This window comes from Tenrec ecaudatus, chromosome 1 (assembly GCF_050624435.1).
Source record: "Tenrec ecaudatus isolate mTenEca1 chromosome 1, mTenEca1.hap1, whole genome shotgun sequence".
NCBI classification, from domain to species: Eukaryota; Metazoa; Chordata; class Mammalia; order Afrosoricida; family Tenrecidae; genus Tenrec; species Tenrec ecaudatus.
This window is the reverse complement of record NC_134530.1, coordinates 88734624-88749237: the sequence shown is the minus strand read 5'-3', so window position 1 is coordinate 88749237 and position 14614 is coordinate 88734624. Positions and strand designations below refer to the sequence as shown.

Here is a 14614-nt window from a genome sequence, read left to right as displayed (position 1 = left end):
CTGGCTTGTGGAATGGGCTGCCTCTGGGCACTTAATTCAAGGAACTGGGCTGAGTTGCTTGAGGGGAATGCCTTCCAGTTGAGACTCACAGCACAGTGCCATACATGCCCCGGCCTTTGGACATTTATTAGCAGACCTGAAAGAACTGTGTAACACGACCTGATAAACAACTATCCTGAGCATTTCTCACCACTGATATTACAACTTGCTAACTTTCTTAAGAAACCTTTTACTCATGGATTTTTGTTTGAGTTTGTGTAGCCACTGCAATGGCTATTAGAACCCGGAGAGATAAAATAGAGAACACTAAGACAACGCATACTCAGCCCACTGCCACCGAGTCACTGCTGATTCACGGCTACCCCCTGTAGGTTTCCAAGACTGTAAATGTTTATGGGAGTAGAATGCCTCGTCTTTCTCCCATGGAGCAGCTGGTGGTTTTGAACGGCCAACCATGCAGCTATTACCTGGAAAGGAGTTGGCGAAAACGACCAGTGTGCACGTGGAGATGGCTTACTCAAATGAGGTAAGTGAAATAACAGGAGAGACCTAGAGTGCTGGTAATCATCTAAATTACTAATTCCAAGTGGGTTGAGACTACCCTCCTGGGGGCTGCCTAAGCCAACACCGTCACTTTATCCTGGGTTATGGGCTGTAGTGCACGAGATTTTAAATGGCCAGGGTAGAGCCAAGTAATGTTTCTTTTGAGAAGCGGGAGGTAGGTCAAAGAAGTTTGGGAACTTATGGTCTAAATAAATAGCCCAAAATGGAGTCACACGCACTGAGTGCACCTTGGCAAACCGGCGTTCCAAACTGAAGTCCACCGAGTTCCTGTTGTCGGGAACTCACTCGTTCGATGTTCTTTATGTAAAAGCAGTTCGAACCTTAGAAAGGTTCAAATCAACCCAAGCAGCTGCAGTTTCCTATATGCTTGCTAATATGAAGAGCTATCGAAAACAGCTCCTGGTAAAATTCCAGTATCTCTTAATTACATTTTTCCATGGACTTTTTGAAGCCTCTCACATATAAAACTCTGAGGCCTATCTCTTTGTTCTCAAGAAGTTCCCAGCGTTTCAGGCCAGATCCTTCCAGATGCAGGAATTTCTACATAGCGCTTAACTCACCACTATCTCTGCGAAGAGAAATGTGGATAACCGTGCTAAGGGATGTTTCAAATAATCACACATCAATTGTAAAGCATTCTTATAAAAATTATTTAACTTGAATAGAAGGTTTTTTCACACCTAGCGTTCAGCTTGGAAGACTCACCGAGCGCAGCGGAAGGAGCTACGCGCCACCATGAGGAGACTAATCAAATTCAGAACCGGCCTTCTCGTGAAAAATGAACTGACCCTCCCAGAATTGGGGCCAATAGAAGGCAGGGGTGTGGGCTCCTCCAGATTGTAACAGGGGAAAAATACAAGAAAAAAAAAAAAGCAGAGCCTGCACGGGGCAGTTGGGGATGGATGAGGAAGTTACAGACGTCGTTCTGGGACGGTGGGAGACAAGGACAATCTGACCGTTGTTTGAGAGAATTGCTCTTCATTTTCAGTAGGGTAACTGTACTGTGGATTTCCCCTTATGTCTCTATTTTTACAAATTACGGACGACCATACGCAGGGCTCACGTGTCATAAGCTCTATCACTCACTCTGAAATGTTCCAGGAAACGAGAAAAATCAATAAGGAAAATAAGAACACAATGCAAACTGTGGAACTTATATGGTGGGTTTGTGGGTTTACTGGTTTTCAATGCTGCTGTATGCTAGAGACTTTTCACAACAAACTCAACCAAACTGACTGCCACTGAGTTGTTCCCAACTCCCAGTGCCCATACAGGACAGAGGCGCACGGCCCCGGTGGGTTTCTAAGACTGTAAATCTGTACAGGACTAGAAAGGCTCATTTTCTCCCACGGAGAAGCTGGTTGTTTTAAAACTTTGCAGTTAGAAGCCCAACATATAAGCCCCTAGGCCACCACAATAACCAGTTAAAGTTCCTACAGTTATTCACATGAGCTTTTAAAGCAGCAAGTTTGCTTGTGTTTTGTTTTTTTTTTTGGGGGGGGGGGTTAGTTTGCTTGTTTTTTTAAAAAAAGAGCTCACCCATTCACTGAGACCCACCAGAAGTACGGACCTGTGCTAGTGAAAGAAAGAAATGCCCCCAGCAGCTAGTGTAACCACGAGGGGGAACAGCCACAGAGGAAACGGGAGGACACGAGCAGGGGTACAGAGCAGAATTCAGAATGGCTAAAGGAAGATGCCGTGCAAGCGCTGACGCTGTGTAGCTTCTTTCAGTAAAACAAACCATTAAATGCTGGTCCGTGCGAGGCACACGAAGATGTGCCACGTGGGCAGATCAAGAGCCAGAGCCTCTCCTCTTCACTGCAGTGGCCGCGCACGATGTAAGGTTTACAATGCAGTGTGATGAATGGTACAAGGGAGGGACTGTCCTTCACCGGGGGTTAGGAGTCTTCACAAAGGACACCCCAAACAATGGAAGAGATGTACATTTTTTCCTATCCCAGTATAACTTTAAAGCATAGGCAGACCCGGTAAAAAAAAAAAAACGCTAATTCGCAGACGACGCATGACTTCATCTGATATAACAGAATGAAGCCAAGGGCTCTATCAGAGGTATTAAAAACCACTATATTGTTATATAAATATTTATGTCCACGTTTCAAGGTCTATGTGGCATTTGTACAAATTAGTCCTGTTAAGGCAATTTTAAGTGTCATACATAGGATGCAGTTGACAAGGGTATCTGTCATCCGCAACATTTCCAGTATCACAGACTTTAAAAGTTCCAATTTAAATACAAATCGCTATCAGTTGGGAGCAGAGACTTCCATGATACATCAGAGGCATATCCCCAGAGAAAACCAAAATCTTGGGCTCATCTCCAGACAAATTTAATGGAAGTATTACTAATTATGTAACTGGCCATTTTAAATTGAACATGTGTTCCCACGATGGCCAAGCTTTGTTTATTCCCACATTTACAAGTTGATAATTAAAAGCTGACATGCCCACAGTAATGTGTTGGCTCTATAATAAAGATTTACTATTTCTATCATGAAAAGACAAACAAATATTACTCAAGAACCAAAAAATGTTCTTCACAGTAACTCTGGTTACATCCAAGTCTTATTTTCTCTCTCTGCATTTCAACAAGTAAATCAATAGATTAAAATAAAATAACTCATCATAAGAAGTATGAAACTTAAAAACAAAACAATATACAATTTACAAAATGCCAAAGAACTAGACAAATGAGAACTCCTCAAACAACAAGTGTCAGAGCTTTAATTTTCAAATGTAGGTCCTAAAAGAGATTCAGAAGCTTTGGGGGAAAACTAATTTTAATGACGAGTCCACCCAGAGACTCTCTCGGATATGGGTTTGGGTCCTAATAATTGAACCGACATTCATGACGCTAAAGGAAACTCTTCCTCAACGCACACGTGATCGGATTCATATCTCCTTCACTATGCTACGCAGGTGAGTGAATCTCCCTACTCGGATACGCAAAGCAATGCCATGAAGAGCTAGTGCTCACACCCTGAACTAGACGACATGGGACAGGCGCAGTGGGAAGAATTACCCGGTTCTGAAGGTGGTTCAAGTGGCGAATCAGGTGAGGGTGCCTTCCTTCGAACTAAAGTTAGGTGTACCACCTGTCCTGTATTGCGTAGTACTTCCACAACATCTTGGTTGGTAAAGCCTTGTATATTCACACCGTCAACCTAAAAACATTTACAAACATATTAAGAAACAGAGATTTCAAGGTAGCTACTATATTTTTTAACTCTGCAAGGCAATATAAAATGAAATAATTCATTTTACTCCCTAAATAACTTATTATTAGACCTTACAAAATATCCTTTCTTAAATAAAAACACTTCATTGGGAGCTCTTACAGATATTATTACAATCCACTGTTCCATTAGATCAGGTGTCATCGTGTAATTGTTGCCATCATCATTTATAATCCATTTTCTTTTTTCTTGAATTCCTTGATATTAGCTCTCTCCCTCCCACATCCTACCACCCCCTGAACCCTTAATAAATTATCTATGATTATTATTATTATTGTAGAAAACATCTTCTAATAAGAATAAAAACTACTAGTAACATATGCTACAGGGTCCTGACAAAGCAGAAAGCAAATTCAGACTGGTACTCTTTAACCGGGCAGCCTACTAGAGGTAAAAACAGGGGTGTTTTTAGGTGGCATTCAAGATTCTGGGTGCCATAAAAGTTCATTGTAATACTTAGCTATCAAGATGTATTAACAAGAGTTATCATCAAAGGTCTGTAGGTGGTATGAACAGTTTGCTCTTCGCTACTAAGACCCACTTTCCATAAAACTCACTGACATTGAGTCAATCACAACTCAGGACCAAGCAGAAGTACTCCTGTAGGTTTCTGAGACCACAAATCTTTGCAGAAATAGAAAGCCTCATCTTTGTATCATGGTTTCAAACTACTAACCCTGAGGCTAGTAATCCTATGCAAAACTCATTATGCCATCAGAGCTCCCTGATTTCCATAAAGTTTACCCAAAATCTAACCCAGTATAGTTCAGTCTATTCTAAATAAGTATGGCCCTAGAGGACAAAGAAATGGGGCCCTTTAAGCTTCCAAGGTCATCATCTTTGTCGAAGCAGGCTGCCACATCTTTCAGTCAAAGAGCAGCCAGACCAGGTGCTTCACCCGTGTCCCACCATAACGCCTTTCCATAAAGATTACAGGCAGGAAACCCAACAGAGCGGTAGCTCTGCTCGGCAACACTTGGGGTTGCCATGAGTCGGAGTCAACTCAAGGACAAAGGGCTGGGTTTGGGGTTTTATTATCAAAATCGACAAGGTCAGTAAATGTTTTTTGATCATACCACTATGTCTCCCCGGAGAAACACACCGATCTCCTTCCATTTGATCTAGTGTTCTGAAAAACCATGACCAGTAAAGATAGTCTTGTAAAGGAGACCACCACCACCCACCACCACCACTACCCACCTACCCACCCACCCACACACACACACACACACACCCCACTGTTTAAGAAAATCCTACCACCATGGAGTTAATTGTGACCTATAGCAGCCCCATAGGACTGAGCAGTGCTGTCCCTTGGGGTTTGCAAAGCTACAAATCTTTACAGACGCAAACTGCTACATTTTTCTCCCATTAAGTGAATATGTTCTTGCCACAATGGATGGATGTATGGATTGTGATAAGAATTGTATGAGCTCCCAATAAAATGATTTTTTAAGTTAATAACAGGAGTTAATTTAAAAAGTTAATAACAGGAGTTAATAGCTGGTGGGTTTGACCCAATTTGGGGTGTACTTAAAATTTCTGTTAGAACTACAATTTTTTAATGAAGAGATTAAAAGAGCTGGTAATAGCATAAATTACATTCAAAATAGGTGAGATAAAAACAAAGAGTTGTTTAAAAGTGTTTTTGGAATAGGTCTCAAATATAGTTCACAGAAAAATTCCATTATTTTCTCATTCTAGTTTTGTCACAAACTTTTTGAAGCCCCCTCATACATTATCTATGCTTCATTTTCCCACTATCAATATGGTTAGTGAATATTTCCTTCATTGAGTTTGTTTTAAAATCAAATTTAAGATCATTAGAGTATAAACTGATATTTCTGGGTTGTGCGAACGCTTTCAGTTATTCACTGAATGGTCAGTGGTTCAAGACCAACCAGAGGTGCCTCCGAAGAAAGGCCCAGCAATCTAACTGAGAACAATAAGCATTGAAAGCTTTATGGATGGAAAAATAATAATAATTTATAAATTATCAAGGGTTCATGAGGTAGGGTGGGGAAAGGAAGGAGGGAAAAAATGAAGAACTGATACCAAGGGCTCAAGTAGAAAGAGCATGTTTTGAAAATGATGATGGCAACATATGTGCTTGACAAATGTACTTGACACAGTGGACGGATGGGTGGATTGTGATATGAGCTGTACGAACCCCAAATAAATTGACTTAAAAAAAGAGAGAAAACTTCATGGAGCACAATTTTACTTTGACACATTTGGGATCATGTGGCGTCAGAATCAAGTCAATAACAATTGTATAAATGCAAACTGATATTTCTCTATTACAAAACACCTTTTTAAAAAATACTTATAAAATATATTATGGCATTCTTCTCATACTTATAATAAAGATCAACCTTCTTCTTCTTTTTTTTTTAACTTGACTCACTGCTAAAACAGAGAGGCCAGGTACTTACAGCAACGATTTTGTCATCCACTTGAATTTGCCCATTGTGGTATGCAGCACTGTCAGGTATGATGTTTTTCACATAAATCCCTGAAGCTTCCCCTGAAGGTGCACAGACATATGGGAAATATTAAGCGAGCTCTAATTAGACCTTGATTGCAAAATTCATATCAAGAGATTAATTAGCTAAATGGGCTGACTAGAGGCTTTATAAATACAATTTTGAACACAAGCAGAGAAATTGATGGATTATTTCAAACTGTCAACATCAAAAGTGACCAGAATTCAAGATGACTTGACTGATGAGTGTTTTTCTGAGAAATTAATCAGGAATGGAACTTGATGAAATGCACGCCAGGACCCACTAGAACTTAGGAGAGCCCGGCTGGCTCTGCTCCTCTTTCCTCAGTTCATTTCCATTCTGACCGCTGAATGTAAGGCGTAAGTCTTCATCATTTTTCACCAGCATTGTAAGAGCAGTCTCCTTACAGGCCCTCCTGCCCACATGTAGTTCAAAACACCCGCGACCTTCCCCAAACACAGACAAAGGAAAAACAATTGTGCCATGACCTTTAAAAACTACAATAGCTCAGTCATGTGAAATAGCCCTTGTTTTATAAAATGCAACACTTAAACAGAAACAAATGGCAACATAAAAAAATCACAGCTACGTAAAAAGTTATGCATGCCTATTGGCAAGCGCCAGAGGGAAAAATGCAAAAGAGTCATAGATCTGGATTTTACATTTTTAGTGTTTAATTCCAAGTGAACCTAAAATATTGTCTGCAGACAATAATAAACATCAGTGGAACCCTACTGCCTCCATAAAGAGCTCTATATTTCAAAGACGCCCATTCAAGGTGTCCCGTAACACCACCTCTAAATCTTTATGCTACGTCAGCTTCTGCTCCGTCCTCCCACCCACACAGAATGCTGGAGACGCTGTACCAAAACACCAAGGGTTCTCATGCTTTTGTCTTTCTTTCGGTCTCTTCTGTCGACCTCATCTCTTCGATCAAAATGCTTCTCCTTGCCCATACTCGGCTCCATAGTCTCTGCAAATTCTCCATTTGCCTCTACCAAATGCTTTCTTCTGCGATCCCTTGCCAGTTGGTGCGTCTGTCTCAAGCACCTGTGACGTTTTTCTAGAAACAGCTCAAGGTTTGTTCACGTGTCTGGCTCTCGGAAGAGGCTTTGCCCGGCTTCATTGCTGTGTCTCCTCCAGAACGACGTGCCATGAAGGATGCAAAGGGAAGTTTCCTTTTAAAGTCTCCAGGTAAAAAGCATGTTGAGGTTTACAGTTCCTGTTTTGGAATCCACCACCCTCTCCTACACTCCCAGTCACAAAAACTTCTTAGAAAGGCCTAGTAGGAACATACATTTTTATCTGGTAATAAACATCAAATGTTCTCAATTTTTATATGAATTATTCACTTTCATTTTGCTCTGCATCTATAATGCTCAACTTACAGGAACACCCTAAATGCTTAATAAAATAAACACTCCAAAGCCATACATCTAGGAAGTAAGCTATGATTCTTCTAAGCATCGTGTGATGAAGTGAAGTTTCTTAATATAGCTCCTCAATCCACGTCTCTCTAAATCCAACGCCACCACATGGTTGGGGCTGACGGCGCGAAAGGGGTGTGTGAAACATTACTTGGTCAGTTTTTGTTACCAATCCCCTCGCTATGAGGATGAGCCATCTTAGAAGCAAGAACAGAAAAAAATCCCAGGACCATGAAGGAAGAGCCACCAATGGAACATGCTACAAGTCTCTGCCTGAGGTGTCGGAAGCTAAGACCAGAGGCACCAGACGCTACTGCACGGAGACCATGGGACAGAGCAAAACGCCAAAACCAGAAGTGAGGGAAAGGAAGATCATGAGACAGAACAAGGAGCAGGGACAAAACTGTGACACTGTGAGGAAGGACACTGCGCGGGTGGGCGGGGCCAGTGGCTGGGAAGCTGAGGACCAGAGAGACCTGGCTACGGACTGAGGAAAGATGGTGCAACGGACCAATGCCTGCTTTCTGATCTTGGCTTACAGTAACCTGTTAACTTCTCTACTAACCCCCCTTCAATGTGAGTACTGGCTCAGAGGTCTGTGTAGTCAAGGCATCTCCTCCACAAAGAACTAAGTGCATGGGGAGGAAGCCAACGGATCACAAACCCAACAGAATAGTAGAGTGTCAGGGTAAGAACAGCTGTTATCATGAAAGGGTAAAAGGAGGAGGGGAGGTGGAGGCCTGTTTGACCACTGCCTGGAGGCAATGGTCTCAGGCTGGGGAGGAGCTGGATCCGCTTCTTCACTGTATAGCCAGAGGCGCTCAGAATTGGCCTCCCCGCCATTCTCACACAAAGCTAGCAAGATGTTACTTAATATCATTCTTTGCAGTATTATTATACAACCCATACTTAGTCCTTTTGGAACTCATTTAAATTCTGAACCTAAAGACGGGGGCACACAGAAGAATCTAAAGATTTGAAAACAGAGTTTTCATTAGGCTAAAATAGCACAAGGTGATCTGACATGAATTTCATTCAGGACTTTGAATACATTAGCACTTTTAATTTTTCCACCTGCCTAAGTACACAAGATAATTTTTTAAAAGAAATTAATTCTCAAATCTTGCTATTTAAAGGGGGGGGAACAGTACATTTCATAACTCTGAATTTTTACGTTACTAGAAAATCTTTGTGGAAAGAGGTTTATTTTCTTTGCTCTGGTAATTATGTTACAGCAGAGTGTAATTAGTACAGTAAAGTGACTAAGCCTTTGCATAAAGGGGCTGAGGAGTATTATTCAGAGATATTTGAGCCACTTATTTATTGTCCTAATATATTCTCTTGATCAGAAATGAAAATAATGGTAATTTTTAATTATTAAGTATAATAGCAATACTTTCTTGATATTCACAATATTAAATCTATGCAGTAATCGTCCTACTGCATCACATTAGGTAACATTCACAATATTAAAGATTTATCCATTTAGAAACAAAAGGAGGTACAATTCAAATGTTATACACTTAACTGGACAATTAACTTTTTTGTTAATGACTATCAAGCGGGCTATAAAACTACTGAGATAAAACTGTTAATCACTGAAAAGTAACTGGTTGCTATTATAGATTCACAGTTTCATTGTTCCGTGTTTCAATTAAAATCTGCAGGTATTTCATTTTACTCTCCAGAACCCATAACTTCCTTTACAATTACTTTAAATATGAAATAGAATTGACGCCTTTACCTGTTTGGGAGGTTCCAACATAGCCCACAATTCTAATTCCAAGGCTCTGTCCATCTTTCTTGATGAGCTCAACATCATATGTTTCAAAAGGAGTAGAACTGTCCTAAAAGGTAAAAAAATCATTTCAACTACAAGTAATACTTAACTGTATCACTCTGTGCACAAAGTCAATTTGTGCATGGCTTGACAAGTACTTTCTTGGTACCTTGGTACCTGTGTTATTTGGTACCAAAGTGTATATTACATTACATTACTTGATAAAAGACAGATTATCAAGGTGGGCCTAATCTAATCATGGGAGAACTTTAAAGTCTGTTTTTTGTTTGGTTTTTTTTACGAGCTAGTAGAAGAATGGAAAGTTAAAGAGATTCAAAGCGTAAAGGGACACCCAATTACTAGTTTGGAGGTGTGGTAGGAATGTGCACAACCTTAAGGAGCTGATAGCAAAAAAGAAAGCCAGGAGCTCAATCTAACAGCAGCAAAGAACTACATTTTGCAAACATCCTGAAATGAACATGGAAATGGGCCCTAAGCATCACAGGAGATGCATAAGACCACCCAGCTAAGAGCTGAACTGAGCCAACACCTTGGTTTTGGTCTTGTGCAAAAGAAAGAAGTAGCCAGGCCCATGAGATATCTGATCAACAGAAATATTAACGTGTTGTCTTCAGTCACGAAATTTATGATTATTTCTTAAGCAACAACAGAAGTCTAATATAGTAACCTAAAAAATATTCAGGATAGGTTGCTAACTCAAAGAATGGGAAGCATAAAAATTTAGCAACAACAACAAAAAATGGTAAGCATATTGAAAACTAGAAACAAAAGCCCAATTGTAAAACTATAGGAAATAACTTTAAATTCTTTTCACTACTTAAAGTATTTCTGTGAGAGAATAAGTGCTTAAAAATGCAATACTTTGCTCTACATTCAAAGCATCAATTTTAGAAAGTAAATAACTGATGGAGAAGTATTTCTTGAATGCCAGGTGGCGTAGTGGGCTATGGGTTGGGCAGCTCACTGTAGAGACAGCAGTGGGAAACCCCTGGTACCCCGCAAGTGAAAGAAACCAGAAGCAAGCCAACGCACCGCCATGGAGCCCATGTGCCAACCCCGAGCAGGAGCACTGAACTCACTTTCATCTCCAGTTCTTTCCAAATTCTAGGAAAAAGACACACACTCCACTTCTTGTTAACGAAAAGTAGGGACATTCCTTTTAGCTTCGTTTCCCTCAATACACTATAAAAATGGGCAGCGAAAGAATTTAGAAAATGTGTAAGGAGGGTAGTAAAACAGCAAGAGAAAGAAATCGAGAACAGACAATCCTTGGAGATGTTGTGGATTTAGTTTCAAATCATTGCAAATAAGTGGGGTTGCAATAAAGTAAGTCACAGAGATTTGATTTGATTTGGGGGTCCCAGTCTATATAAAAGTTATGCTTACTCTACACTATCAATTAGTAAGCATTGTAAAAGTTCAAACTGTTCTGAGAATTACCAAAATGTGACAGAGACACGAAGTGAGCACAGGCTATTGGGAAAATGGTGTTGACCAACTTGCCTCACATCACAATGTGGCCATAAGCCACCTTTTTATTTTTAAAGAAACAAACAAGCCCAAAAAGGGATAATATCAACAAAGAGCAATAAACTGAAGCACATTAAGACAAGGTATTCTTGTATACATTTAACCTTCATTCGTAATAGAAAAAGAATTATACTGACATTAAACTATTACCTTTAAAGAAAGAATCAAATAGTAGACACCTCAGAAGGAAAGAGCTTCCTTGCTCTGATTCTGATTTTTAAAAATACATGTTATCTATCATAATTGGTAAAGTGGAGGGGCATTACATCATTGGTAAAGAGGAAGGCCCTCAATGGGATGGAATGATACAGTGGCTGCAACAAGCGGTTGGGAGGATGGCACGGACCGTGCAATGTGTCACTCTGTTGTGCATAGGGCCGCTAAGGGTCGGAACTAATTCGATGGCACCAAAACAACAACAGCGTCATAATTGGCAGCTGACCATGTATAATTGAGGTCTGTTAAATCGACTGTCGTCAAGTCGATTCTAACTGACACTGAGCCATGTGTATTAGTAGTAAAACTATGGTTCTACATGATTTTCAAGAGCCACCAGGGCTCCAAATATGTAAGTAGTAATTATAAAATTAATTATTACAATTACCATCTATTGTTTTGTGGAGTTCTCAGGTGGTGTAAAAAGTCAACTTGAGGTATTAATTGTAAGTTTGGCAATCCACGTTCACTAAGAGGTCTCTCTGGTGATCGACTTTTCAAAACTCAGTCACTGAACACCCCATGGGTAGTAGTTCTGTGACACACATTAGACTATCATGAGTTGGGGTCTACTTGAGAACAACTACTTTTCACTCGTATTGTCTTTTGCCAGTATGTTCCTCTCATTGATAATTCACAACTATTCCACTTCCCCAAATAAGTTGAATGTCCTCTCCACGAATTGACAGAATGCCAACTGAAATGCTGAACATTTCAGTCTAGTGAAGTAGACGTGGCAGATAATATTGCTTTCCAATTTACAGTTGTAGCTGAGGTTCCAGGGGGCTGAATGACTTACCACCGAGCAACAACAACAACAACACACACACACACACACACACACCTAGTGTCTCCACAGTGGGATCTCCTCTGTCGCACTTCACTAGGAAGCACTCAGATACTACTCATACCAAGAAACTACTCCAAGTTGGAAGGATTTCAAAGCTTCTAGTATATCAAACCGCCTTATTTAAATAAGATGAACGACTATGTACTCACAGGACCAGAACTCTTGTTGGCCTGAACAGGCAGAGAGGCAATAGGTAAGGTTGTAGGTGTAGGAGGGGTTACTGAAATTTCACCAACTGGGTTCCTAGCAACGAGCATCCTGACGGAATTCCCACAGTTCCTCAGCACTTGTGCAACTTGCTCACTGGTCATTCCCTGCACGTTTGTGTTGCCAATCTTCAAGATGTGGTCCCCTGTCTGGAGTCTTCCATCCTTTAATCCAAGAAACAAAACATAATGGTTCCATGAAGTCAATTATCTTATTACACACATTCATAACAATTCATCAAGACTTTCAGTTCTGGCAATGAGACTAAGAAACCACCTTAAAAAGGCTGAATAAATGAATGACTATATTTGCATCAGGATACAGAAATTCCTTGCAGTACAGAGAGGAGTAATTCAAAACTACTAGGATCACAAAAATGGTGAGTAAGAAGTGTTGGTGATGATGAGGGCACACTGAGACTCTCAGCCATTGCTGGTGAGATGGAAAATGGTAATAGTCATTATAGAAAGCAATTTAGTGATTCATCAAAAAGTTAAATACAGAATTACCACAAGACCCTAGAAGTATATGCCCCCAAAGAATTCAGGGATTCAAACAAATATCTATACACCCATGTTCACTGCAACATGATTCAAATAGGTAAAAGGTGGAAACAACACAAGTGACCACACCAGATGAATGGATCATTGTTCAGCCCTCAAGAAAAGCAGTCCCTTGTTTGATGGAGCTCTCTGCAACGAGTGTTGCATGGTCATGAGCCATGCTTTAATGCCTTGAGGAATCCCTTGACCAATATTGTAAGCTCCTCTGTCTTACAGAATGCACGTGTCCCAGTCATGGCCCTGATCCCTCTCTGGGAGTGCCATCAGTAACTCTGTTATATTAATTGGCTTCTAACCATGTTTATGTGACTATCTTCTTTGACCTCTCATGTCCTTTTAAAGACTCTCAGCAACCCTTTGGATGTCATTACGACCTCGTGCTAATGGTTTCCCTCATTGGGATGACATGCTTCTGCAGTTGTCTTATCTTTGTCCCATTTAAAGCTTAATAAATGTTCTCTTTATAAAAATAGAGAGAAAAGAAGAAATAGTAGTAGTTCTAATAGACCCTATGATACAGAAAAGATCTTGAAAATACACTAAGTCAGCGCAAAAAGAAAAATGGCATATGGTTCTACTTACATGAAATCGTTAGAACAGACATACAGAAATGTGTAGAAATCAAAGTTTATTCATGGTTACCAGGGGCTGGAGGGAATGAAAAAATGAACTGTCAATTTTTAAAAAGTCCTAAGCTTCTATTTGTAGAGATGGAATACAGAGAAATCAAACTGATTACATCTGTGGGAAGAAATGATAGATGGAGAAGCTCAATATCTGCAGCAGAAAGGAAGCCAGGGGCTGACTCTGGAGCAGACCATCAACTGCTAATCGCAAATTCAGATTAAAGCGGAGATCCACAAAATCCCAAATACGACCTTGAATATCTCTCACCTGAATTTCAAGGACATTTCAAGAATGGCTCATTGAACACTAATGACAGAAGGCCTGGGCTGTAGAAGGACATCAAGAACAAGATAAATGAGAAAAACAAGAGGTTACTGAAAAAACAGGAAAGAAAAAAAAAAGTGAACGTCAAAAGAAACTCTGAAACTCACTCTTGATCAAAGAGTAGGTAAAGCAGATGGAAGATATGATAAAATAATAGTTGAACATCAAATTTCATAGGGCAGCTTGGAAAGACAATGTGTAGAAAACCAAAGAAGAAGAATAGAGTCAGCACACCTCAAAGTGAAAATATTAAAGAAAAACATTAGGCCTTGAGTTAAAACGCTGAAAGACTCCATGGGCAAAATGTTGAACAATGCAGAAAATATCAAGAGAAAATGGAAGGATACACGGAGTCACTGTACCAAAAGGAACAAGTTGATCCATCAACCGTTTCAGCCTATGGTGCTGAGTGAGTAAGCCACGCTGCACTGAAAAATTTAGACAGAAACCAAGGCTCCGAGAATTGACAGGATGCCAACAGAAATGTTTCAACAAGCTGATCCAGCACTGGAAGCACTCCCTCGACCATGCCAAGAAACTTGGAAGACAGCTATCTGGCCAATCAATGGGAAGAGATCCATATTTTTTACTATTCCCAAGAAAAGTGATTCAATAGAATGCAGAACTTATCCAATATCATATGCAAGTAAACCTGTGATGAAGTTCATCATCAGGGAGCTGCCAGCAATTCAAGCCAGATTCAGAAGAGGTCATGAAACCAGTGACATCATTGATGACATCAGA

General features: G+C 40.2%; 1 protein-coding gene across 3 annotated transcripts in view; it reads right to left on the bottom strand.

Moving 5' to 3' along the window:
- Positions 1-14614, bottom strand: part of PATJ (PATJ crumbs cell polarity complex component) — a 398931-nt gene that overhangs the window by 329390 nt on the left and 54927 nt on the right. For all 3 annotated transcript variants that reach the window (XM_075557001.1, XM_075557016.1, XM_075557007.1), the window contains exons 8-11: positions 12299-12520; positions 9497-9599; positions 6254-6345; positions 3605-3746 (exon numbers count right to left, since the gene is read on the bottom strand). In XM_075557001.1, coding sequence (XP_075413116.1) covers positions 3605-3746; positions 6254-6345; positions 9497-9599; positions 12299-12520 — 559 coding nt within the window. The remainder of the gene's footprint in view (positions 1-3604; positions 3747-6253; positions 6346-9496; positions 9600-12298; positions 12521-14614) is intronic.